The sequence below is a fragment of the Oryctolagus cuniculus genome, chromosome 15, assembly GCF_964237555.1.
Source record: "Oryctolagus cuniculus chromosome 15, mOryCun1.1, whole genome shotgun sequence".
In the NCBI taxonomy this organism is placed as follows: domain Eukaryota; kingdom Metazoa; phylum Chordata; class Mammalia; order Lagomorpha; family Leporidae; genus Oryctolagus; species Oryctolagus cuniculus.
The window spans coordinates 77,102,566-77,129,205 of NC_091446.1; the positions used below are offsets into that span (position 1 = coordinate 77,102,566).

The 26,640-nt window shown below is 44.0% G+C and overlaps 1 protein-coding gene across 4 annotated transcripts in view; it reads right to left on the bottom strand.

Moving 5' to 3' along the window:
* Nucleotides 1–26,640, bottom strand: part of LOC127488765 (glutamate receptor ionotropic, delta-1) — a 754,955-nt gene that overhangs the window by 45,468 nt on the left and 682,847 nt on the right. For all 4 annotated transcript variants that reach the window (XM_070057983.1, XM_070057984.1, XM_070057985.1 and 1 more), the window contains exon 13: nucleotides 7,188–7,383. In XM_070057983.1, the coding sequence (XP_069914084.1) occupies nucleotides 7,188–7,383 (196 nt within the window). The remainder of the gene's footprint in view (nucleotides 1–7,187; nucleotides 7,384–26,640) is intronic.

The window sequence follows — 26,640 nt, forward strand, 5'->3', positions numbered from 1 at the left end:
ACTTTACAGACTCAGTGTGCACTGACATGGAAGCAGAGAAAGCAGATTTGAGTCTGAAGCAGGCCTGCAAAGCCTCTGCTGCCACTGAGGGCAGTGTTGCTGCCTTCCACATCGCTGCTACAGGTTCCCTTCTGCATCCCTCCCACCATCGTGCTCAAACCTTCCTGATACTGGAATCAAGCATCCCCGAGATGTGCCATCCCTTAAAGCCTCACACACAGGGCCATCGTCTTCACCTTGTTCTTTCAGAAGGAGGGTGCTGGGGTGGGGTGAGAGGACTTCAAGTTCCCACCCCTGGCCCTTCTATGGAAGATGGCAATCCAGTGTCCCTGCCACTCCACAGTGTGTGCAGTGAGAGCTGCCCTTGCCATGGACCAGAAAGGAAGAGCAGGGAGTCAGTGCAGCGGCTGAGAGGTGATGCCCACATACTATCTGGTGCCGGGGCCAGCACTACATTGATGGGAGAAATAAATAAGATTTGTGGGCCTGTTTTCTCCCTGCATTTGCACTTACACTTTATGACCTGAGTGCTGTTTACTGAGTGGAAAAAACCACCCTTGGTTAGCACTGCCGGGCTCCAAAGCGACTTGCCTCTGAAAAATACAATCTCCAGCCACAGGGTCCAAAACCAGCTACTTGTCTGTTTACTCAGAGAGCTCAATGAACTGTGAGGACTGATATTTAAACTATTAACACTATATTCTATCCAACAATGTTATTAAATATTAAGTCTGATTTATGGAAGGACTTAATCAATTGGTAGCTCAGGTCAGCCCTGGCATTGCACAGGAAATGGGTTAAGTTGGACGTGACTTGATAGAGTGGATCAAGTTAAAGAAAAAAAAAAAGATCCCACCAGCAACATTAAAGTTGACTTCACATGGCCAAGTAATTAGCATATAAATTTGAACCACTTGCCAGCTCAATTCTGCATCACAGAGTTTCTCTCCTTGATATTTTTAATAGTCTGAAAATCAAAAGATAAAATCACCTACTTAAATAATCTTGGCTATGATGCAAGGAAGGAGGGGTAAGGCTTGGAGAGAAGGGAGCCAGAAGGTACTTTGGCATCAAAGTGGAAGGGCTATAGAAGCCCATGGAAGGAGTGGGAGGGGCACTGAGCAGCGGAGATGGCAATGTCAGCCTAGGGGAAGAGACAAGGTTGGCGGGCTGGATGACCATGCCATGACTTACTCATGGCTGTGTGACCTTGGGCACATCATCAAGCCTCGCAGCAGCTCGGGTCCCATCATGATGCTATGGGAATCATAATTAAGTAGTCTGTTTAGGATGCAAATCATCTGGCACTGTGCCTGGTGCATGGAGGCTGCTCGGCAGACTGCAGGAAGAGACTGGAGCAGGCCAAGAGGAAAGCTGGTGCCTGGGACAGGGAAGAGCCAAAGTGAGGCCTGGAAGGGACAGGGAAGGACACAGCCTGTATACTACAGGTTGAGCACCCGGACTCAAAATCCAAAACACCCCCAGATCTGAAGCATTTTGAGAACCGATAGGAGACCATGAGTGGAAAATTCCACATGGTAAAGCGTGTTTGAGGAACACAATTTAAAACATTGCACAAAATTATCCTCAGGTTGTGTGTGTAAGGTGTGTATATAATGACACATAAATGCATTTCCTATTTAGACTTGGGTCTCATCCACAAGATATCTTATTATGCATATGCAAGTACTGTAACATCTGGGAAGATCTGAACTCCGAAACAATTCCATTCAATTGTGCAGAGTTAGATGGTGCATGACTACAGGTGCCTTTGGGCTCTTAGCTGATGCAGCACCTGGGGAGTGCACCTCTGCTCCACACCAAGGACCTCCATCCTTTTCTCTAAGGGGTTAGATCCTAACTATGTCAAGGTTTGCAGGCTGTATGGTCCCTGTCCCACTACTCAACTCTGATGAAATGGCAAGAAAGCAGCCATACATGATATGTAAATGAATGAGTGGGACTGTGTTCCAATAAAACTTTATCTACAAAATGAGCAGTGGGCCAGATTTAGACCATAGGACATAGTTTTCCAGTCCTTGATCTTAATCTACACCTTCCTCAGCTCTAACAGGTGCATGTGGCTGAGGGCAATGGAGGCAGTAACCTTGATCCCCCCCCCCTTTCTCTCCCTCTCTCTCTTTCTCTCTCTCTCTCTCTCTCTGCTACATCTCTTGTGCCCAGCAGAGTCTGATCGGGAGACAAGCCTGAAACAAAGTTTGCAGCTGTTTCCCTGTGGCTTCCGTGACAGAACCTCTGGAAGACAACCCGCTAACTGCTGGTGGGCACCGGGTCTCAGATTTGTCTGTCTCTGCTCATCAGACAGCAAACAGATGACTCATTCAGGAACAAGGTGGAATTCACAGACTCACTGGATGCCAGGCAGGTTTGTTGTCTAAAGTGCATGTTGCAGGCTCTTATTAAATAAAAATGCCCTCCTCTTGCTCTCTTCCGAGTGAGGTCCAGTGAGCCTCACCGTCCTTGTCTGCATGATCACTGGCAATGCAGGGTTGGGTCCCAGGGATGGGGCAACTGTGGTATAACCTTTTTCTACTTCTGATATTGTGTAAGAGTGATCGCCTCCTCTTGCTGAGCAATATTCCACCTATATTGGTTTTAAGTCATTAAAAACTACAGCATTCCCAGGGAAAACAATGCTAGCAGCTCCCAGAGGTTACCCTGACGCCAAGCTCCATCACTTTAGTAGCAATCAGACATTTCCCCATGACCCAGCTCTCTCTGCAAACCGAGCCAAAGTCACCAAAGGGAAACTGGAAATTAGAGGTGTGATTGTCCTCTGGGACTAGAGGGGTATCCAGGAGTCCCTTGGTGACGCCGCTTCGCCTTAGCCAGGCTGCCTGCCCTGCACAGAATAGGCTCTGTTGGAGATCCAGAGCTGAATGTTAGGACAGGGACCATTATTCCCCTACTTGCTGGATTCCTTGTGGTTTCTAGATTCAAGCCAGGTTCCTCACTCAGGGCATGGCCATCTCCAGTCTCATCTGCTGAGAGGTTGGGGTTTCTAAGGTTACTGTAGCCCTACACTAAGGGGAGAGATAGTCCCACGTAGGCAGATGGACAGGACAAATTTCAGACAAGCTCACCCCAACAGGTGTGGACGGAGGATTTGAGAGTGAAACTGAGCTCTTTCTCTATTAAAAGAAATGCAACGTGCTTCATTTTTTGACAATACTATAAACTCCCTTTTATGACACCAGTTATAAAATCCTTAACATTTGTCTAGTGCCAGCAGTCCTTTTTTTTACAGATTCAAATGCAAGAGAGAAAATTGTGATCCCAAAACCAGCTTGGGTTATAAAAACAGGGTATAATAAAAGTAACACATCCTATTTCCTGAAAAAAAAATTAGACTCTATATAATGAATGTATAGGCAGTGATGAAGAATCATTCATTTGTATCCATCATTGCTTCTTCTTTAAGTAGTTTAATTCATGAGCAAAATCCAAAATATCATCAGAGAGTGATAATTTCTCATGTTGGACCACGGGCATAGGAGGCTGAGGCGGCAATTTCCTGAGATTTCCCAGATGGTTTTAGTGGGGTGTGCTGGCCTCCCTGAGCCACACCAGGGCAGGTGCACAGAGCTTGTAAGGAGGCAAGACACTGGCACTAGTGGGCAGCCACATGCTAGCTGGCTGGGTCTGGGTGTATTTGGGAGAACTGGCAGGTGTGCAGAAAGGATTAATCACAACAATTGCTTGAGAACACCCATCCATTTGTTCAAGTAGAGATCCCTCCTTTTTGTTAAATCTCTCACTATCATAATGAAAAACGAAAATAAAACACCCGAGAAAGCTCATTTGGCACCGCAGTTTAAATACCACTTTGGATACCCACATCCTATATTGGTGTGCTCGGTTTCAGTCCTACCTCTGCTTCCAATTCCAACTTCCTGCTAATGGACTTCCTGATAATGGCAGGTGATGGCTCAAGTACTTGCGTCCCTGCCACCCACTTGAGAGACCAGCATTGAGTTACTGGCTCCTGGCTTTGGCTTTGCCAAGACTTGGCTATTGCACTATGATGGGCATTTGGAAAGTGAACAGGTGGATTGGAGGTTTTCCTCCATCTCTCTGCCTCTCCAAAAATAAAATAAATAATTTATTTTAAAGAATTGGGAACAGAGAAGTACAGCCAAGAGGTTATGAAGAAAAGGTTCTTATACATGATTACCTAAAAGTTACTATAACAAAACTATAACATTACACAAAGGCACAGCTTTGTACAAAAAACATTTCTGGGGCTTGCGCTCTGGCATAATTGGTTAAGCTGCTACCTGTGACTCCGGCATCCCATATGAGCACCAGTTCAAGCCCTGGGTGCCCCACTTCTGATCCACCTTTTGGTGATGTGCCTGGGAAAGTATCAGAAGATAATCCAAGTGCTTGGACCCCTGCACCCACGTGGGAGAGCTGCAAGAATTTCCTGGTTCCTGGCTTCGGCATGGCCTGGTCCTGGCCATTGAGGCCATTTGGAGAGTGAACCAATGGATGGAAGATATTTCTCTCCCTCTCCTCTGTCTGTAACTGCTTTTCAAACAAATAAATAAACCTTCAGATCAAAACAAAACATTTCTGCAAGGATATTTGTCCAGCAACTATTTGTTCAACCTCAGAGAAAGCTCTGGCTGCTAATTATTGTGGCCAAAGTGTACTGCTCCAAAATATCTGAAGGAATCCCCCCCCACAACCTTTTGTTTCTAAAAACTTTGCCTTGCCTCAACCTCTTGGAATATGTTCATAATTTTCTATGCCATGCATATGCCCATTATAATTCTCTGCTATTCCCGGGAACTGCTGTGTTTTGGTAGCTCCAAATCAATATCATTGTCTTTAGAGAGTCTCTTTCTCTCTCTGAGATGGTTTGTTTGTTTTTTAGATCAACATGCTGCTCTCTTTCCTGTTGCATTGCCTCCCCCAACTGCAGCAGGCACTGGGGCAACTCATGTGTTTCATCGTTACTTTAGATGTGTGTATGCATATGTTTTGTACATTCTAAAAAGAGTTATGATGGGTATGCTATTTTCTATTAGTTGATACATATATAATTTCTGCTAAGATTCTTCCATATTATTCTATGCAGCTGTAGGTCATCCCTGTCACTGTTGAGCCATATACATTTTTGGCCCTGCTAATGGTCATTTAGATGGTTCACAGGGGTTTGGTTCTGTGAGCGAGGCTGCCATGGCCGTTCCTGACTCCAAGGGAATGTGTGAATATTAATTCGGGGTTGATGGATATGAGTGGAATTGCTGGGCTATAGGGTCTGTGAACATTCCATTTGCTAAGAGAATAACAAACTCTTTTTCAAAGGGGTCATCCCAAGTACCCGCCCACCAGCAATTAAACACCTGTTGCTCCACATCCTCTCAGCTACTTCTCATTTTGTGCTGTCTAATTGGTGTAAAATGATATATCTCTGTGCTTTTGATTTGTCTTTCACAGATCATTAATGAGTTTGAACATCTCTTGATATAATTATTGCTCATATGCATTGCTTCCTCTGTAAAAGGCTGTGCGAGTCTTCTGTTCATTTTTCTATTAACTTGGAGCTTTTCTTAATGATTTATAACAGTTCTCGATATTAACTGAATATTGGGTATATGTATTATAAATAGCCCCTCGTAGTGTATGACTTGCCTTTTGATCTTTTAGAGTGTCCTCTAATGAACAGAAGTGTAATATTATCAAACAGTTCCCTTTCCTTTACAGGAAGAGCTTATCGTAGTATTGTTGCAATGTATCTTGTTAATACCCTGTGTGGATGGGCATATTGGCTGTCTCAGAGAGACAAAGAACATCGGGAGAAGGAACTCAGGGCTACTGGGCTCTGGCCTCACACTCACAAAACGCCTTAAATCAATTTTGTATTCATTATCTCAAATGAGGTCACCTACAGCCACAAAGAGTCACTGTCAGGGATGAGAGAAGACTGGAAGCTCCAGTCCAGGCACCATCCTTGGCAGCGCAGTAGGAATTAGGAGGTTTTCCTAAGTCTTCTAAGCATGAGAACAGCAGAGTTACACTGCATCCCATTACTCCTGTGAAAGTATCACTCGACTATGTAAACATCCAAAAGCTTCCATCACATGCATTTTCAGATGTTTGAAGTCCAGAAGGAAACCCCCAAACAGGAGGTTCTCCAGGTCTCTCTCGACTCCATGAGGTCCCAGGTTAGGTGGCTGGTGTGCCGCATTTTACGTGGTTGACGAATCATGCAATTGGGATTCCCACCCATCTGTGTCAGGCTCAGAGCCCAGGCACTGTCTGCTGTGCAGCTGATCTAAGTAGGGGTGCCAAAGGGCCAGCTCCCCACCCCGCCCCGGCCTCAGCCAGTGGACCTGAGACAGCACTTTCTGAGCTTGTTTCAAACCTATTCCTAGCAGGCACTCAACAGCCCCACAGCCAGAAGCTGCCTCCTTCTCAGCCTTCTGCCCAGTGGTCCCCAAGCAGGGCTCAGGCCTCTGTCTCTGGACAGCCTGGAGCTCTCCTGGGAGTGACTGGTGGGTTGCTGAGGATGCTTCTCATTATAAAGAGCAGGTAGATCCTGGTGGCCCCGAAGCTCACTCTACATCATCCTCACATCCATCCCCTGCCCTCAACAGGCAGCTCCTGAGGGGCTGCAGGAGACATCAAGTGTAGTGTCGGGGGTTGTGGAAGTGGGTAGAGTAAGGGTTGATGGACCTGGCCACTTCCCACCTGTCCCCCAAGTACAGGCTCTGTCCCAGGCTTGCTGCCCTAACCACCATCCCCAAGGCACACTTCCTCACAGCAGGGCCCCAAAGACCCTGCCTGACCCCTGCCCTGTGTGTGGACCAGCATGTGGACCCCCAGGCTGCAGCACCACGTGCTCCACCACTGCTGAATCTCCTCCTCCACCCCTGTGCCTCTCGCCAGCACTCTGATTCTGCCAAGTGTTCCCGAGTGCCAGCATCCCCAGAACTCACCAGGAGGGAGGGCACGAGGCTGGGACTCCATCTGCTGGCTTTCCCCCAACCAGCACCTCCCTGGAAACTTAGAACACACCTAAAGAACCTGCCCCTGCTGCCGAGAATGGAAGTCCATGGAGAGGAGGGGTGGGGAGGGATCACCCTGCAGGTGACAGGGCTGTTCAGATGCACTGGGGGATGATCACGCCCAGGGCCCAAGCACCAACACCCTCCTACCTTCCTAATGCCTTCCGAAGGACTGGCCACGCAGTTGTCGGCCCCTCCGTTCTTGCTGATGGTCCTCCACAGCTCGGCAAATGTGCTGTCCTGCTCCAGCGGGTTGGTGCCCTTGGCTCGGAAGTACTCATACACAGCAGAGTCCCGGACGGTGCCGTAAGACATCTCCACTTGTTTGGACAGGTCCTGGAATGTCCTGAAACACAGACAGGCGGGGGGGGGGGTCGTGGGTGTGTGCTGCACCCTGCAGGCTGCAAGGCCAAGACCACCACAGCCCACACTCCACGTTCTTCACACCCACTGCCTGACAGCACCAGACCCTCAGCCTGGAGCATGACCGCTACTCCATCACTGGATCACAGGCATGTTTCCTGCATGCACATGAATTCAGCAAGATTAATGAGCACCCACGGTTAGGTTCTAGGCTGAGCTCCAGGAATGGAAGGATGAATAAGACACATTTCCTGCCCAAAAGGAGTTGAAAGTCCAGCTACAGAGACAGATATGCAGACTGATGATCATGATGTAAGTTGGGGTTGTGTTTGCCCTAGCGGTGAAGACACTGGTTGAGACACCTGCATGCCACATGGGAGTATCTGGGTTCGAGTCCCAGCTCTGGCTCTTAACTCCCGCTTCCTGCTAACGGGAGGCAGTGGATGACGTCTCAGGTAATTAGGTCCCTGCCACCCAGGTTTGTATTGCTGGTCCCTGGCTTCAGCTCTGGCCCAGCTTTGGTTATTGTAGATATTTGGAGAGTGAACCAGCAGATGGGAGCACACCCTTCCTCTTTCTCTTTCTCTCTCTCTCTCTCTCCCTCCCTTCCTCCCTCACCCCACTCCTTTCTGCCACTCAAATAAAAATAAATCAACGAATAAATGAACAAATAAAGAAATAGGATTAAAACAAGATTTATGTATTTAATTAGTTATTTGAAAGGCACAGTGAGAGCAAGGGTGAGAGCGAGTGAGTGTGTGAGAGAGAGAGATCTTCCACCTGCTGATTCTGTCTCTAAATGGCAGCAATAATCAGAGCTGGGACAGATGGAAGCCAGGATCCTAGAACTAAATTCAGGTCTTCCATTTGCATGGCAGGGACCTAAACTCTTGAGTCATCACCTACTGCTTCCCAAGTGCATTAACAGCGAGCTGGATGGGAAGCAAGTAAGCAGAACTTGAACTGGCTCTCTGATACTGGATGCTTGTGTCCCAAACAGTGGCTTAACATGCTGTACCCCAACACTCATCCCAAGAAATTGGGTTCTTGCATGAGCTTTCCTGACTTTTAAATATTTGCAATTATTCAAAAGATAATTCAGATTAAGCCACAGCATTTTTGGGGGGCCTTGTGTTTGCTTTATTACAGAGAAGAGGTAGATATCTCTGGCCTAGAGCACATCGGAGGGAGAGAGATTTTCGAGGGGCTCAGCAACGTAAGAGCAAATATCTGAGCTGGGGGTGAAGGAGGAGACTTCTTCGTGGGAGGAGGAATACAGATGCTCCTTGACTTATAAGACTGCATCCTGGGCTGGGTGTTGTGGCACAGAAAATTAAGCTGCTGCTTGGGACACCCTCATCCCATAATGAAGTGTATGGAATAGAGCCCTGCCTCCACCTCCAAGCCAGCTTCCTGATAATGTAAATCCTGGGAGGCAACAGGTGATAGCTCAAGTTCTTGGTTCCTGTCCATCCATGGGAAACCTAGATGGACTTTTGGCTTTGGCCTGATTGAGCCCTATCTCTTGCAGGTATTTGGAGAATGAACCACAGATGGGAAAACCTCCTTCCTCTCTCTCTTTCTTTCTCTCTCTCTCTCTCTCTCCAACCACCTTTTGTCTGCTTTTCAGATAAATAAAAATAAGTCAACTGAAAACATATTATCCAGATAAGTATCATAAGCTGAAAATAATGTAAGTCAAAAAAGCATTTAATACTTAGTCAACTTTAATCATCCTCACAACCTCTGCATTAGTCTACAGTTTGGCAAAACAACTCAAAGAAGCCACTTTATGGTAGAGTGATGACTATCTCATGGAATCCATTGAATATGAATAGCTCTGTTTTGAGATAGACTGACAATGTGGTATCTGCGAGGGTCAGTGGCTTCCCCTCATGACTGCAGGACTGGCAGGGAGCTGTGCTCACTGTGGCTGATTGGCACTAAGACAGAGGACTGCACCACAGAGGACCAACCCAGGGAAGGACTCAAGACTCAAATTTTGAAACCAGAGTTCTCCCCTACACGAATACTTTTGCACCACTGTAAAGTGAAACCATGGTAAGTTCGGGACTTGTGGTCAAGGCAGGGATGACCAGCTGATAGCAAGTTCCTATCTGCCCTAAGACAAGCAGTAACTGGCTCCGGGTGCTGAGAGTGCCCTAGAAACCTCAATGGGGAGTCAAGCCCCCTCTCCAGCCTCCAACCATCCATGCTTTGTTTCTGTTCTGGAAACCTCACTCACTTCACTCACTCATTCACTCACTCACTGCTCTCTACTCACAACATTCATCACCCCAATTTCCCATTGAATCCCCATTCCAACAGGAACATCTACTCCTCCCAACCTCTACATATCCCTCCTTGTTCGTCTCCTCTCTGGCTGCTGTCCTCACCCCCACATGGTACTGCGGCCAGTACTGAAAGGAGAAAACCCCCACATGCCACAGCCACGACACTGGGCCATAGTGTTCCCGCACCGCTCTCATCACCCATCTACTTCTATAAGCCTCTTGATGATGGATGCCACTGATGCTGTCCCCATGCCTTGCCTCCCTGTGCTGTCTCTGTGCCTTGCAGGCTTCTGGGACAGCAGGATCTCACCGTGACTGCAGAGGGCAGTGTGCAGAACCAGGGCAGGCAGGGGCTCCGGAACCCAGCAGCCAGCCTTGCCTCCCAGCTCCACCACCACTAACCCTGCAAGCCCAGACAAGTTGGCCAACACCCCCGTGCCTCAGTTCCCAAATGTTTTACAAGTGGGCAGGAATAGCAGAGCACTTCTGTGAGGATGCAACGGGATGTGTGCTTGGTTCTTAGAGCAGTGCCTGCTGCACTCAGCGCACTGTCACTAGAACCAGTTCTTCCGTGCACTTAGTATACATCTGGGTCCCCCGTAGACGATCAGAATTTGGAGGACTGGTGCTGAAGCAGCCCCGTCGGCATCGGAGGCCCTGGATTCAGGGCTCATAGCAGCCTACACAGCAAGCACACAGGAGCCCCAGTCGGGAACGGCAGCTCCCTACTGCCTCAGAGATGCCCGAAACGGCATCCTTTCCCTGCCAGCTACGCGGCCTAGAAACAGAGCTCCGTATTTGCTTCAACACGTTACAGATAAAAGGAAACATAAAATCACAAATCCGATGAAGAAATCTCCCTAATTATTGTTCATTATTTATATCTAATTGAAGCAGAATGTTCCTTTGCTTGAAGGGCTCCGAGGGTTGTAACTCTGTCGTAATTTGCCTGTAAATGAAAGGAAAGGGAATCTTTTTTTCTCCCCACATTTAAAACATTTTTTTCTCATGCTAATACAAACAAACACAGGGCTTTGATGAATGGGGAACATCCGGAAGAATCACACAGTGGAGTCTAAATACTGAACCGCTCCAAATGACTGCGCTCGCTCTCCAAGAGCCCGGAGTGGATGTATAGCAGTCCCATCCCCCCACTGGAAATAGACAGTCTTCTGCACTTACTCATATGGTGCCTGTGGCCAGCGGCACACGGAGCATCATCTCTGGATGACAAGCATGCGGCCCAGATGTTTATGGCATCTGTCCTGGTGTAGCTCCTTGTCCTCAAGGTCACCCCGAAAGGCCCCAGCCCCCTTGCTCAGACTCCATGGGCCAGCCCATCACCTCCCTCAGCCAGGGATCAGTACAGAAGCATCTCTCCCACCACAGATGCATACTGCCCTGTTCAGCGAAGGTAAGCCCACTGCCATGTGCAGCACACACTCCCACATTTCAGGGTGAAAAAACCTAGATAAGGGTACGGGGTGGGGGTGTGGTTGGGAAGGAGGGCTCAGTTATTCACGGACCAAAGTTATCATCACCTCCCTGGGGCATCATCCTCTTGTCAGAGTATCCAGTGTTGGAAGGAACACCTGGGGAGGAGCAAGGAGGTGTGGGGCAGGATAGCCACCCGCCCAGGTGGCTAAGTGAACAGCCATCAGACATGGTAGCCAGAGAGGAGGCCTATCTGAACCAGTGAGACAGGTGTCACTGGGAGTACACTGCACTGTGTAAAGTCAATGTCTTCAGCAGTTGATTCTTAGATAGTGGCCAAGTGCTCCCACCACAGAAGGAGGGGGGGGAGATGTGCCCCCTCACAGGTGGGGTCTCTAAGGTCCAGCACACAACTTGCTGAAGTCATTCAACCAGCTATTTCCTCGACAGTTCTGGACATCTGCAAGGTGCATCATCTTGCAGAATGAAGGGAGTTCATTCTCAAGGGGCTCCCAGCAGAGGTCAGAGAAGTCAACCAGCAGTAACCAAACAATGGCAGCTGGGTGGAGATGCATGTCCATCCATACAGTGGATCCCAGAAGCACAGCGGAGAAGCAGATGACACATGGGCCAGAGCTCAGCAAGGTGCCTAGCAGAAGCCTCCCTGGGAAAAGCCATGACCAATCGGACAAGGAGCTGACTCAGGAGACGCTTCAAAAGCATCATGCCAGGCTGTCCACCTGGGCCTGGCTTGGCTGATGACATGTCATGGTGTAAGCAGGTGCAGCTTGAGGCCTGCCCCATCTCTGCTTGCAGCCTATCTCCTTGCTTTCACTCTTGATAACACTGAAGCTTAGAATCCTCTCATGGCACAGCCTGCCCTCTCCTCCAAGCCAACTTTTGACCTCATGGCTTCTACTCAGTCGTGCCCTAGAAAAGCTGGGTTTGGGACCAATGCAGCTGCTTGTGTGTATGTGCTGCCCTGGATTGCTGATTTGGGGGTGGGAGGTACTTCGTAGTTCACAACTATAAGCCCATCAGACCGTCTTGCAAAAAGACTGTGTGAATGTCCTTTGCCTTTGAGAGCAGCTTCCTCCCTTCACAGATGCACCTGCTGGTAGTTCCACAATGTCTCCTACAGTCGTGGCCAAGGACAGTCTACCCAGCTCAGCAACACCTCCCTTCCTCCCCACACTTCTCCCCATAAATCAATCTCCTCATTAACAAAGAGATAAATGCGTTTGCAGCATGAGACAAATCAATAATACAGCATTCATAAATGCATCTTTGCATGTTAACAGAAGTATTTACATGGCCAATAGAGATAAATACACTTGTAACAAGGACAGAATCAATATACACGGTATGCAAAGCAGATTTCAACAACGGTGGGGATGCCGTCATCACGGGACTTATAAATTTAAACCCCCAAGCCCTATTCTTCTTCTTTAAGGAGGAAAAGAAGGTAGTGGAATGGCCCAAAAGACGGGGGCGGGCAGGGACGCTCAGCCTGGTAAATTGATGCTGCGTTAATTACAGCCTGCAGATGTCTTTACTCACATTCCAGCAGTCTCGCTTCTCTCTCATGTCTGCCTCTACAAGAGAGGACAGAGGACGTGGCACAAAGCAGTCAGCATCGCCTGGTGGGGGCTCCACAACCAGCCTACAGGTCTTTCTGCACCAGAGACCTGTTCCCTGTTCCTCCTGGATTTCTTCCCTAGGGTTCACCTCACATCTCTCTCCTCTCTGAACTTTCCTTCATACCCTGTAGGTCTTCCCAGGTATCTTTCCTCTTTCATTCATTCATTTAAAAAAAGAAATAAACTATTTCCTAAGCAGCTGCTTGTGCTCTGGGTCTATGCTAGGACAACACAGCACAGCGCTCCTGCCATTTGCACTGACACGGGGGTAGTGGACAAGAAGCCAGGCGTCCACTCCACCAACATGCTGTAATACCAGCCTGGGAAAGGATACAGATGGCCTCCAAGGACCACAGAGGACTCTCTCTGTCACACAATCCTTCTTTTTGTGTTTTCAGTTTTATTTTTCCCAACACTTAAAAATGGTAGGAAAAAAAAAAAAAGGGACACGCAGTCTTAGCTTGCAAGCTGTGAAGAAACAAGCTACAGGCCAGGTGTGGGTGCAGCTGGAGACCCTAGAGTCATGGATCTAGTGAAGAAAAATGCCCTGAAGATTAAGAAAGCATGGTAGGGGTTGTCGAAGACCAAGAAAACAATTGGGAGGGTCACCAGGGAGAGTGGTTTAGCTTTGAAGTTGACATCTAGGAAACAGGCTTCTCCCAGCCCGTTCCTTGTGCCTGACTGAGAGGAGCCTGGAGCAGCGAGTTCATGGAGGGCAGTATGGGCCTGAGGCACCCAGGCTGTCCAGGGTACAGGCTGCTCCTGGAGTCCTTCTGCCACTTCTCCTGCCCCAGGTCCATATGAAGAGCGACTGCAGATCCATCATCCTTATCCCTGGGTTGGAAAACTTTGCGGCCCACCAGGATGAGGCTGTGTGGTCCCTGGCAGGAGAATGTGACATCACGGACATAAGCCCTTCACACTGTGCTCAGATACTGGCCTTGGAGAGCCAGCTGACCTGTGGCCATCTCCCCAACCCCTCCTCCACATCCACTTCTCCCCAAATTCCATTTCTCTCATTACAGCCACCCTTCCTTAACCACAGGTTCACTTCCTCTTACCCACGGTCAACATAATGCAAAAATACTACAGAGAAAAATCTAGAAATAAATAATTGAGAAATTGTCCATACTCTTTTTACATTATATTATAACTTTGTTATCAAATAATATTACAAAACATATTACATTTTATACTGTTATATTAAATATTAACATTAAAGATATTTTATAACACTGTACTTTTTATAATATAATATAGTATTATAAAATAAAAAATAATAGCTTTATTATTAGTTACTGGTGTAAATGTAAATCTCTTACTGTGTCTAACCTATAAATTAAAGATTATCATCATGATATACAAGGGCACTTCAGAAAATTCATGGAAAACTGGGATTAAAAGGTATCCTGGGGCCAGTGCTGTGGCTTAGCGCGTAAAGTTGCCACCTGCAGTGCCGGTTTCGAGTCCTGGGTGTTCCACTTCCGATCCAGCTTTCTGCTATGGCCTGGGAAAGTAGTAGAAGATAGCCAAAGTCCTTGGGACCCTGAATCCATGTGAGAGACCCAGAAGCTCCTGGCTTCAGACTGGCACAGCTCCAGCCATTGCGGCTGTCTGGGAGTAAATCAGAGGAAGGAAGACCTTTCTCTCTCTCTGTCTCTGCCTCTCTCTCTCTGTAACTCTACCTTTCAGCTAAATAAATAAATAAATAAATAAATAATTTTTTTAAAAAAAAAGGTATCTTTATTTTGGTGCCACACTCCCTGAAAGATGCATATTAGGGGTCTCCAAAAATTTCATGGAAAATCAATATTATGAAAAACTATGCCTGCATTTCAAAATACTTTGCACCAGAGTAAACTACCTTTTAATTTCATTTTCCCACAAACTTTTTAAAGAATCCTCATATGTGAAGAAGACAGTACAACATATCAAAACTTAGGAGATACAGCAAAAGCAGTGTTAAGAGGAAAGTTTATAGCAATTGGTGCCTATGTCAAGAAATTGGAAAGGCACCAAATAAATGAGCTATCAATGCATCTCAAGGATTTAGAAAAACAATGGAAAACCAAACCCAAAACTAGTAGGAAAAGAGAAATATTTAAAACTTGAGAAGAAACCAACAAAATCCAAACCAAAAAAAAAAAAAAGAAATGCAAAAAGATCAGCAAAATGAAGAGCTGTTTTTTTGAAAAAATAAACAAAATTGACACACCATTGACCAAACTAACCAAAAAACAAAAAAGACAGAAGACCCAAATCAATAAACTTAGAGATGAAAAAGAAAATGTAACAACAGATACCACAGAAATAAAAAGAATCATCAGAAATTACTACAAAGAGCTGTATGCCAACAAACTGGGAAACCTAGAATAATTGTGTAGATTCCTGGACACATACAATCTACCTAAATTGAGCCGTGAAGACACAGAAAACCTAAACAGACTCATTACCAAGACAGAAACTGAATCAGTAATAAAGACCCTCCCAACAAAGAAAAGCCTAGGACTGGATCACTTCACTGCTGAATTCTAGCAGACATTTAAAGAAGAACTAAGTACAATTCTTCTCAAGTTTTTCAAAACAATTGAAAGAGAGGGAAACCTCCCAAATTCTTTCTTTTTTCCCCCAGATTCTTTCTATGAAGCCAGCATCACATTAATTCTTAAACTCAAAAAAAGATGCAATAGAGAAAGAGAACTACACAAACATAGACACAAAAATCCTCAACAAAATTCTCTCCAATCAAATCCAACAACACATCAAAAAGATCATTCACCCTGACCAAGTGGGATTTATCCTTGGTATGTAGGGATGGTTCAATATTTGCAAATCAATCAATGTGATACACCACCTTGATAAACTGCTGAACAAAAACCATATGATTATCTCAATAGATGCAGAGAAAGCATTTGATAAAATACACCACCCTTTCATGATGAAAATTCTAAGCAAATTGGGTATAGAAGGAACATTCCTCAACACAATCAAGGCAATTTATGATAAACCCATGGCTAGTGACCTATTGAATGGGGAAAAATTGGAAACATTCCAACTTTGAGATCCAGAACCAGACAAGGATGCCCACTCTCACTACTGCTATTCAATATAGACCTGGAAGTTTTAGCCAGAGCCATTAGGCAAGAAAAAGAAATCAAATGGATATTAATTGGGAGGGAGAAAGTTAAACAAACCCTATTTGCAGATGACATGGTTCTATATATAGAGGATCCAAAAGACTCCACCAAGAGATTATTGGAACTCATAGAAGAGTTTGTTAAAGCATCTGGGTATAAAATCAATATACAAAAATCAACATCTTTGTATACACAGATAATGCCACAGCTGAGAAAGAACTTCCAAGATCAATCTCATTCATAATAGTTACACAAACACCAAATACCTTGGAATAAATTTAACCAAGGATGCCAAAGATCTCTGCAATGAGAATTACAAAATATTAAATAAAGAAATAGAAGGAGATACAAAAAAGGGAAAAATCTTCAATATTCATGGATTGAAAGAATCAATATAATCAAAATGTCCATTCTCCCAAAAACTATTTATAGTTTCAGTGTGATACCTATCAAAATAGCAAAGATATTCTTCCAAGATCTAGAAAAAATGATGCTGAAATTCATATGGAAACACAGGAGACCTTGAATTGCTAAAGAAATCTTGTACAACAAAAACAAAGCAAGAGGCATCACAATACCAGATTTCAAGACGTACTACAAGGCAGTTATAATCCAAACAGTCTGGTACTGGTACAAAAACAGATGGATAGATCAATGGAACAGAATAGAAATGTCAAAAATCAATCCAAGCATCTACAACCAACTTATATTTGATCAAGAAGCTAAAACCAATCCCTGGAACAAGAACAGTCTCTTCAACAAATGGTGCTGGGAAAATTGGATTTCCACATACAGAAGTATAAATCAGTACCCCTACTTTACACCTTACACAAAAATCCATTCAAAATGGATTAAAGAACTAAATCTATGACCTGATGCCATCAAATTATTAGAGAATATTGAGGTCATTGTCAAAGGCAAAGAGTTCTTGGAAAAGACCCCAGAGATACAGGCAATCAAAGCCAAAATTAACAAATGGGATTTTATCAAATTGGGAAGCTTCTGTACTGCAAAAGAAAGAATCAGGAAAGTGAAGAGGTAAATGGGAGAAAATATTTGCAAACTATGCAACCGATAAAGGATTAATAATCAAAATATATAAAGACATCAATAAACTCCACAACAACAAAGCAAACAACCCAGTTAAGAAATGGGCAAAGGACTTAATGGATATTGTTCCAAAGAGGAAACCCAAATGTCCAAAAGACACATAAAAATGCTCAAGGTCACTAGACATCATGGAAATGCAAATCAAAACCACAATGAGGTTTCATCTCACCCCAGTTAGAATGGTTTTTCACACAGAATTCCACAAACAACAAATGCTGGCAAGGATACAGGGAAAAAGGTTCCCTAATCCATGGTTGCTGGGAATGTAAATGGGCAAAACCACTATGGAAAACAGATGGAGATACCGCAGAAATATGAATATACACCTACGATATGACCCAGCCATCCTACTCCTAGGAATTTATCCTAGAGAAACGAACTCAGCAAATAGAAGAGTTATCGGCACACCCATGTTTACTGGAGCTCAATTCACAACAGCTAAGACAAGCAATCAACCTAAATGCCCATCAACTGAAGACTGGATAAACAGATTATGAGATATGTACTCCATGGAATAATACACAATGGTAAAAAAAATGAAATCCAATCATTGCAACAAAATGGAAGAATCTGGAAAAATCGTAGTTAGTGAAATAAGCCAGTCCCAAAGGGACAAATAACATATGTTCTCCCTGATCTTTGATAACTAGCAAAGCACCTGAAAGAAAATCTGTATATGTGAAATTGACACTTTAAGAAGCAATGACTTGGCTGGCGCCACGGCTCACTAGGCACACTGGGTTCTAGTCCTGGTCGGGGTGCTGGATTCTGTCCTGGTTGCCCCTCTTCCAGGCCAGCTCTCTGCTGTGGCCAGGGAGTGCAGTGGAGGATGGCCCAAGTACTTGGGCCCTGCACCCCATGGGAGACCAGGATAAGTACCTGGCTCCTGCCATTGGATCGGCACGGTGTGCCGGCCGCAGCTTTTCGGCCATGGCAGCCATTGGAGGGTGAACCAACAGCAAAGGAAGACCTTTCTCTCTGTCTCTCTCTCTTACTGTCCACTCTGCCTGTGGGGGGGGGGGAAAGGAGCAATGACTTGAACAGCCTTTGTCTTGACTGTCGAGGAACAGTTCTTTTCTTCATACTATTTGAACACTTTACTTATCATAGAGTTAATCATATGTATATAAAGTCGTTGAAAAGTAAAAATAAAAATAGTGGGAATGAGAGAGGGAGGAATAAGTTTGCAACTGTAAAGCTGTATAGTTCTGCATACATTCTTGTGGACTTACTTCTAAGGGTACAGTTTAAAAACTTGCCATGGGACCCCAAATCCCACTAAGCTGGGTGGTAAAATGCCATCTGAAGTGTTAAAGTGATCATATTAAGTGTTAAAGTGGGGGTAGCACTGTGGTGTAGCAGGTAAAGCCACTGTCTGCAGTGCCAGCATCTCATATTGGTGCCAGCATCTCATATTGGATGCTCCACTTCCAATCTAGGTCTCTGCTATGGCCTGGGAAAGCAGTGGAAGATGGCCCAAGTCCTTGGCCCCTAAACCTTCATGGGAGACCTGGAAGAAGCTCCTGGATCCTGGCTTTGGATTAGCACAGCTCTGGCCATTGTAGCCAATTAGGGAGTGAACCAACGGATGGAAAACCTTTCTCTCTCTGCCTCTTCTCTCTGTGTAACTCTGACTTTCAAATAAATAAATAAATCTTTAAAAGTGTTAAAGTGATCATATATAGAATTAAATGTTAAGGGATCATATAAATAAGATCAAGTGTCTGGTAATAATAATAGAATTAAAAAAGAGAGAATATTCCAACATGGGAATCAATCTATACAGCAGACTCAGAATGATAATCGCTTTAAATAGCACTCTGACCTCGGAATCAGCCCTTAAAGCTTCTTGGTCTGGCTGAAAAGCCCACAAGAGCATTTCAGGCATGGAAAGCCAAGACACTGTGGCAAAAAAAAGTCTTACATGGGGCTGGTGCTTTTGTGTAGCAGGTAAGGCCTCCACCTGCAATGCTGGCATCCCATCACGTTCCAGATGCTCCACTTCTGATCCAGCTCTCTGATGTGGCCTGAGAAAGCAGTAGAAGATGGCCCAAGTACTTGGGCCCCTGAACCCATATGAGAGACCTGGAACCAGCTCCTGGCTCCTTTATGTGGATCAGTGCAGCTCTGGCCATTGTGGCAAATTGGGGAGTGAATCAGCAGAAGGAAGACCTCTCTCTCTCTCTCTCTCTCTCTCCGTCTCTCTCTGTGTAACTCTTTCAAATAAATAATCTTTTAAAAAAAGTCCTACATGTCCTACATGAATGATCTCTGTAAATGAGACCCCAGTGGAAAGAAGTGGCCATCAAAGAAAGATGTGCTTTTGGGGGCGGAGCCAAGATGGCGGAATAGTGAGGGCGCGCACCGATAGTCTGGGAAAATTTAGTTTAATAAAAGGGGAGTTACGGTAGCCTCAGAAAAAAGAACCAGGAAAATATTGCAGAGGAAGCTCCTCTGGATCGAGTGGCTGTGAATCGGAGGACCTACTGGGAGAACAAGGTCGCCCACCGCGCGGAAGCCGAGCCGCGGGACCCAGCCGCGGAAGCCGCAGGGTCTGCGCGCCAGTACTCGAAGGGGAGTGTGCATGCCACACAGACAACAGCGGGGAGACTTGGGACGCTCAGGGCTCCGAGTCCACACATCGGCGCTGGAAGGGGAGGTGAGCTCAATAACCCGAACATTGGTGGGGAAACGGGGGTCAGAATCTAGAGGGGGGCCGGAAAGTGCAGCAAACTCACTACCGGAAAGAAGGAAAAAAAAAAAAAGCTTGGGGGTTTCTCTTCCCCCTAACCTTGCAAAGGTTGCAGGGCTGCAAGGCTTGAAGAATTCCCAAGAGACGAAGAGCAGGCCCAATCTCTGGATTTACATATCAACAGCGGAGAGCTAAGGAACTGAGTCACTACAATTCAGTAGCCTAGGCAACCCAGTGGGAGTCCAGAGGAGCCTAAACTCTGGGGGTAGAAGCCAGAGACTAGAAGCTAAATACCATCAATTCTGCACAGCCCTGCCCTGAGGTGTTACTTACCCCCTGAATAAATAAAATAAATAAATAAATAAAAAGAGAGAGATTTACCACGCATAACCTGAGGGTGTCACCTTTGCACACCCTTAACCAGGAAGAACCAAGCAGAGCTCTCAGCCCGCACCCATCTCAGGCCCCCAAGGCTCCTCCAACAGCAGGCAGTCCACTTAACACGGACATAGTATAAAATAAATAATAATAAAAAAAATGCACAGTGATGCAAGAAGAATTAACTATGCCAAGTAACAAACACAGAAATCGAGCGAACAAGATCAACGATGACACTATGATGCCTCCAAATAAGCAAAACACCCCAAGCCAAGAGTATGAAGATGATGAGATAGAAGAAATGCAAGATACGGATTTCAAAAAATTTATGATAAGAACATTTAGAAGTTTTCAAAAGCAAATCCTTGAACTACAGAAATCCTTATTGGACAAGATTGAAAATCTCTCTCGTGAAAATGAAATTTTAAGGAAGAATCAAAATGAAACTCAGAAACTAGTAGAACAGGAAAGTGTGATAGTGAAGAGAAATCAAAATGAAATGAAGAGCTCAATAGATCAAATGACGAACACATTAGAAAGCCTTAAAAACAGAATGGGTGAAGCAGAAGAGAGAATATCGGACTTAGAAGATAGAGCACAGGAAAACATACAGTCAAACCAAAGAAAAGAAGAGGAAATTAGAAATCTAAAAAATATTGTTGGGAATCTACAGGATACTATTAAAAAAAACCAACATTCAAGTTCTAGGAGTTCCTGAAGGCATGGAGAGAGAGAAAGGATTAGAAGGCCTTTTTAGTGAGATACTAGCAGAGAACTTTCCAGGTTTGGAGAAGGACAGAGACATCCTAGTACAGGAAGCTCATAGAACCCCCAATAAACATGACCAAAAGAGATCCTCACCACGACACGTGGTAATTAAACTTACCACAGTGAAACATAAAGAAAAGATCCTAAAATGTGCAAGAGAGAAACGTCAGATTACTCTCAGAGGATCTCCAATCAGACTCACAGCAGACTTCTCATTAGAAACACTACAGGCTAGGAGGGAATGGCGAGACATAGCACAGGTGCTAAGAGAGAAAAATTGCCAGCCCAGAATATTATATCCTGCCAAGCTCTCATTTGTGAATGAAGGTGAAATAAAGACCTTTCATAGCAAACAGAAATTGAAAGACTTTGTGGCCACTCGTCCGGCCCTGAAAAAGATACTTAAAGATGTGCTACACTCAGAAACACAGAAACACGGCCATCAATATGAAAGAAGGGAAAGGAAGAACACCTACCAGTAAAAGAGCATGGGAAGCTCAAAGCATATACTAGAAAATATTTCCAGGAAAATGGCAGGGCAAAGTCACTACATATCAATAGTCACATTGAACATTAATGGTCTGAATTCTTCAGTTAAAAGACACCGTTTGGCTGACTGGCTCACACAACACAACCCAACTATTTGTTGCCTACAAGAAACACATCTCTCTAACAAAGAGGCATGCAGACTGAAAGTGAAAGGTTGGAAAAAGATATTCCATGCCAACAGAAACCAAAAAAAAGCAGGTGTAGCCATATTAATATCAGACAAAATAAACTTTAATACAAAAACTGTTAAGAGAGACAAAGAGGGACACTATATAATGATTAAGGGTTCAATTCAACAGGAAGATGTAACTATTATAAATGTATATGCACCTAATTACAGGGCACCAGTCTATTTAAAAGATATGTTAAGGGACTTAAAGGGAGATTTAGATTCCAATACAATAGTACTGGGGGACTTCAATACTCCACTCTCAGAAATAGACAGATCATCCGGACAGAAGATCAACAAGGAAACAGCAGATTTAATTGACACTATTGCCCAAATGGATCTAACAGATATCTACAGAACTTTCAACCCTACATCTATAGACTTCACATTCTTCTCATCAGTGCATGGAACCTTCTCTAGGATTGATCACATACTAGGCCATAAAGCAAGTCTCAGCAAATTTAAAAGAATTAGAATCATACCATGCAGCTTCTCAGACCACAGCGGAATGAAGCTGGAAATTAGCAACTCAGGAAACCCCAGAAAGTATGCAAACACATGGAGACTGAACAACATGCTCCTGAATGAACACTGGGTCATTCAAGAAATCAAAAGAGAAATCAAAAACTTTCTGGAAGTAAATGAAGACAACAACACAACATATCAAAACTTATGGGATACAGCAAAAGCAGTATTGGGAGGGAAATTTATAGCAATAGGTGCCTATATCAAGAAATTGGAAAGGTACCAAATAAATGAGCTTTCAGTGCATCTCAAGGACCTAGAAAAACTGCAGCAAACCAAACCCAAATCTAGTAGGAGAAGAGAAATAATTAAAACCAGAGAAGAAATTAACAGGATTGAATCCAAAAAAACACTACAAAAAATAAGCCAAGCAAGAAGCTGGTTTTTTGAAAAAATAAACAAAATTGACACCCCATTGGCCCAACTAACTAAAAAAAGAAGAGAAAAGACCCAAATCAATAAAATCAGAGATGAAAAAGGAAACGTAACAACAGACACCACAGAAATAAAAAGAATCATCAGAAATTACTACAAAGACCTGTATGCCAGCAAACAGGGAAACCTATCAGAAATGGATAGATTCCTGGACACATGCAATCTACCAAAATTGAACCATGAAGACATAGAAAACCTAAATAGACCCATAACTGAAACAGAAATTGAAAGAGTAATTAAGGCCCTCCCAACAAAGAAAAGCCCAGGACCAGATGGATTCACTGCTGAATTCTACCAGACATTTAAAGAACTAATCCCATTTCTTCTCAAACTATTCAGAACAATCGAAAAAGAGGGAATCCTCCCAAATTCTTTCTATGAAGCCAGCATCACCTTAATCCCTAAGCCAGAGAAAGATGCAGCACTGAAAGAAAATTACAGACCAATATCCCTGATGAACATAGACGCAAAAATCCTCAATAAAATTCTGGCCAATAGAGTACAACAACACATCAGGAAAATCATCCACCCAGACCAAGTGGGATTCATCCCTGGTATGCAGGGATGGTTCAACATTCGCAAATCAATCAATGTGATTCACCACATTAACAGACTGCAAAAGAAAAACCATATGATTATCTCAATTGATGCAGAGAAAGCATTTGATAAAATTCAATACCCTTTCATGATGAAAACTCTAAGCAAATTGGGTATAGAAGGAACATTCCTCAATATAATCGAAGCAATTTATAAAAAACCCACAGCCAGCATCCTATTGAATGGGGAAAAGTTGGAAGCATTTCCACTGAAATCTGGCACCAGGCAGGGATGCCCACTCTCACCACTGCTATTTAACATAGTTCTGGAAGTTTTAGCCAGAGCCATCAGACAAGAAAAAGAAATCAAAGGAATACAAATCGAGAAGGAAGAAGTCAAACTATCCCTCTTTGCAGACGATATGATTCTGTACTTAGAGGATCCAAAGAACTCTACTAAGAGACTATTGGAACTCATAGAGGAGTTTGGCAAAGTGGCAGGATACAAAATCAATGCACAAAAATCAACAGCCTTTGTATACACAAGCAACGCCATGACTTAGAAAGAACTGCTAGGATCAATCCCATTCACAATAGCTACAAAAACAATCAATTACCTTGGAATAAAATTAACCAAGGACGTTAAAGATCTCTACAATGAGAATTACAAAATCTTAAAGAAAGAAATAGAAGAGGATACCAAAAAATGGAAAAATCTTCCATGCTCATGGATTGGAAGAATCAACATCATCAAAATGTCCATTCTCCTAAAATGCAATCCCAATCAAGATACCAAAGACATTCTTCTCAGATCTAGAAAAAATGATGCTGAAATTCATATGGAGGCACAAGAGACCTCGAATAGCTAAAGCAATCTTGTACAACAAAAACAAAGCTGGAGGCATCACAATACCAGATTTCAGGACATACTACAGGGCAGTTGTAATAAAAACAGCATGGTACTGGTACAGAAACAGATGGATAGACCAATGGAACAGAACAGAAACACCAGAAATCAATCCAAACATCTACAGCCAACTTATATTTGACCAAGGATCTAAAACCAATTCCTGGAGCAAGGACAGTCTATTCAATAAATGGTGCTGGGAAAATTGGATTTCCACGTGCAGAGGCATGAAGCAAGACCCCTACCTTACACCTTACACAAAAATCCACTCAACATGGATTAAAGACCTAAATCTACGTCCTGACACCATTAAGTTATTAGAGAACATTGGAGAAACCCTTCAAGATATTGGCACAGGCAAAGAATTTCTGGAAAAGACCCGGGAGGCACAGGCAATCAAAGCCAAAATCAACTATTGGGATTGCATCAAATTGAGAAGTTTCTGTACTGCAAAAGAAACAGTCAGGAGAGTGAAGAGACAACCGACAGAATGGGAAAAAATATTTGCAAACTATGCAACAGACAAAGGGTTAATAACCAGAATCTACAAAGAGATCAAGAAACTCCACAAAAACAAAACCAACAACCCACTTAAGAGATGGGCCAAGGACCTCAATAGACATTTTTCAAAAGAGGAAATCCAAATGGCCAACAGGCACATGGAAAGATGTTCAAGGTCGCTAGCAATCAGGGAAATGCAAATCAAAACCACAATGAGGTTTCACCTCACCCCGGTTAGAATGGCTCACATGCAGAAATCTACCAACAACAGATGCTGGCGAGGATGTGGGGAAAAAGGGACACTAACCCACTGTTGGTAGGAATGCAAACTGGTCAAGCCACTATGGAAGTCAGTCTGGAGATTCCTCAGAAACCTGAAGATAACCCTACCGTTTGACCCAGCCATCCCACTCCTTGGAATTTACCCAAAGGAGTTTAAATTGACAAACAAAAAAGCGGTCTGCACCCTAATGTTTATTGCAGCACAATTCACAATAGCCAAGACCTGGAACCAACCTAAATGCCCATCAACGGTAGACTGGATAAAGAAATTATGGGATATGTATTCTTTAGAATACTATACTGAAGTAAGAAACAATGAAATCCAGTCATTTGCAACAAAATGGAGGAATCTGGAACACATCATGCTGAGTGAAGTAAGCCAGTCCCAAAGGGACAAATACCATATGTTCGCCCTGATCGGTGACAACTGACTGAACACCAAAAAGGAAACCTCCTGAAATGAAATGGACACTATGAGAAACGTTGACTTGTTCAGCATAGCCCTGTTAATGAACAACTTAATACATTATCCCTCTTAGTATTTTTTTTGTCTGTTCTACTTAATATGACTGGTTTAATTCTGTAATTATCACACAGTTATTCTTAAGTGTTGAAAATTAACTGAAATGTGATCCCTGTTAAACATAATAGTGGGAATAAGAGAGGGAAGAGATGTATAATTTGGGACATGCTCAAGCTGACTTGCCCCAATTGGTAGAGTTAGAAACATACCAGGGGATTCCAATTCAAGCCCATCAAGGTGGCATGTACCAATGCCATCTCACTATTCCAAGTGATCAATTTCAGTTCACAATTGATCATAATGAAAGGACTAAGAGTCAAAGGGAGCACATAAACAAGTCTAGTACCTGCTAACACTAACCGATAGAATAAATAAAGGGGAGAGTGATCCAACATGGGAAGTGAGATACTCAGCCGACTCATAGAATGGCGGATGTCCTAAATAGCACTCTGGCCTCAGAATCAGCCCTAAAGGCACTCGGATCTGGCTGAAAAGCCCATGAGAGTATTTCAGGCATGGAAAGCCAAGACACTCTGGCAAAAAGATCTCTGTGAGTGAGATCCCAGTGGAAAGAACAGGTCTTCAAAGTAGGAGGTACCTTTCTCTGAAGGGAGGAGAGAACCTCCACTTTGACTATGACCGTGTCTAAACAAGATAAGAGTCGGAGAACTCAAGGGGCTTCCATAGCCTTGGAAACTCATGACTGGTGCATAGGGAGATTACTGATGCCATAAACAGGAGTGTCAATTTGTAAAGTCAACAACAGGAGTCACGGTGCACTTACTCCTAATGTAGGATCTCTGTCCTTAATGTGCTGTACATTGAGGCTTAATGCTATAATGAGTACTCAAACAGTATATTTCACTTTGTGTTTTTATGGGGGTGCAAACGGTTGAAATCTTTACTTAATGTATACTAAACTGATCTTCTGTAAAAAAAAAAAAAGAAAGAAAGAAATTATCAATTCCCGACTTGACTCTCACTGGGATTAAACATGACAATAGGTCTGATCTGATTTCATCATCATTTAAAAAAAATCATCTATTATTTTTCACTTTATGTTTCTGTGTGGGAGCAAACTGTTGAAATCCTTACTTAATGTATACTAAGCTGATCTTCTGTATATTAAGATAATCAAAAATGAATCTTGATGTGAATGGAAGGGGAGAGGGAGTGGGAAAGGGGAGGGTTGTGGGTGGGAGGGACGGTATGGGGGGGAAGCCATTGTAATCCATAAGTCGCACTTTGGAAATTTATATTCATTAAATAAAAGATGAAAAAAAGGAAAGATGTGCTTTTCTCTGAAGAGAGGAGAGAACCTCTACTTTGCTTATGGCCTTGTCTAAATACTGATGGAGAT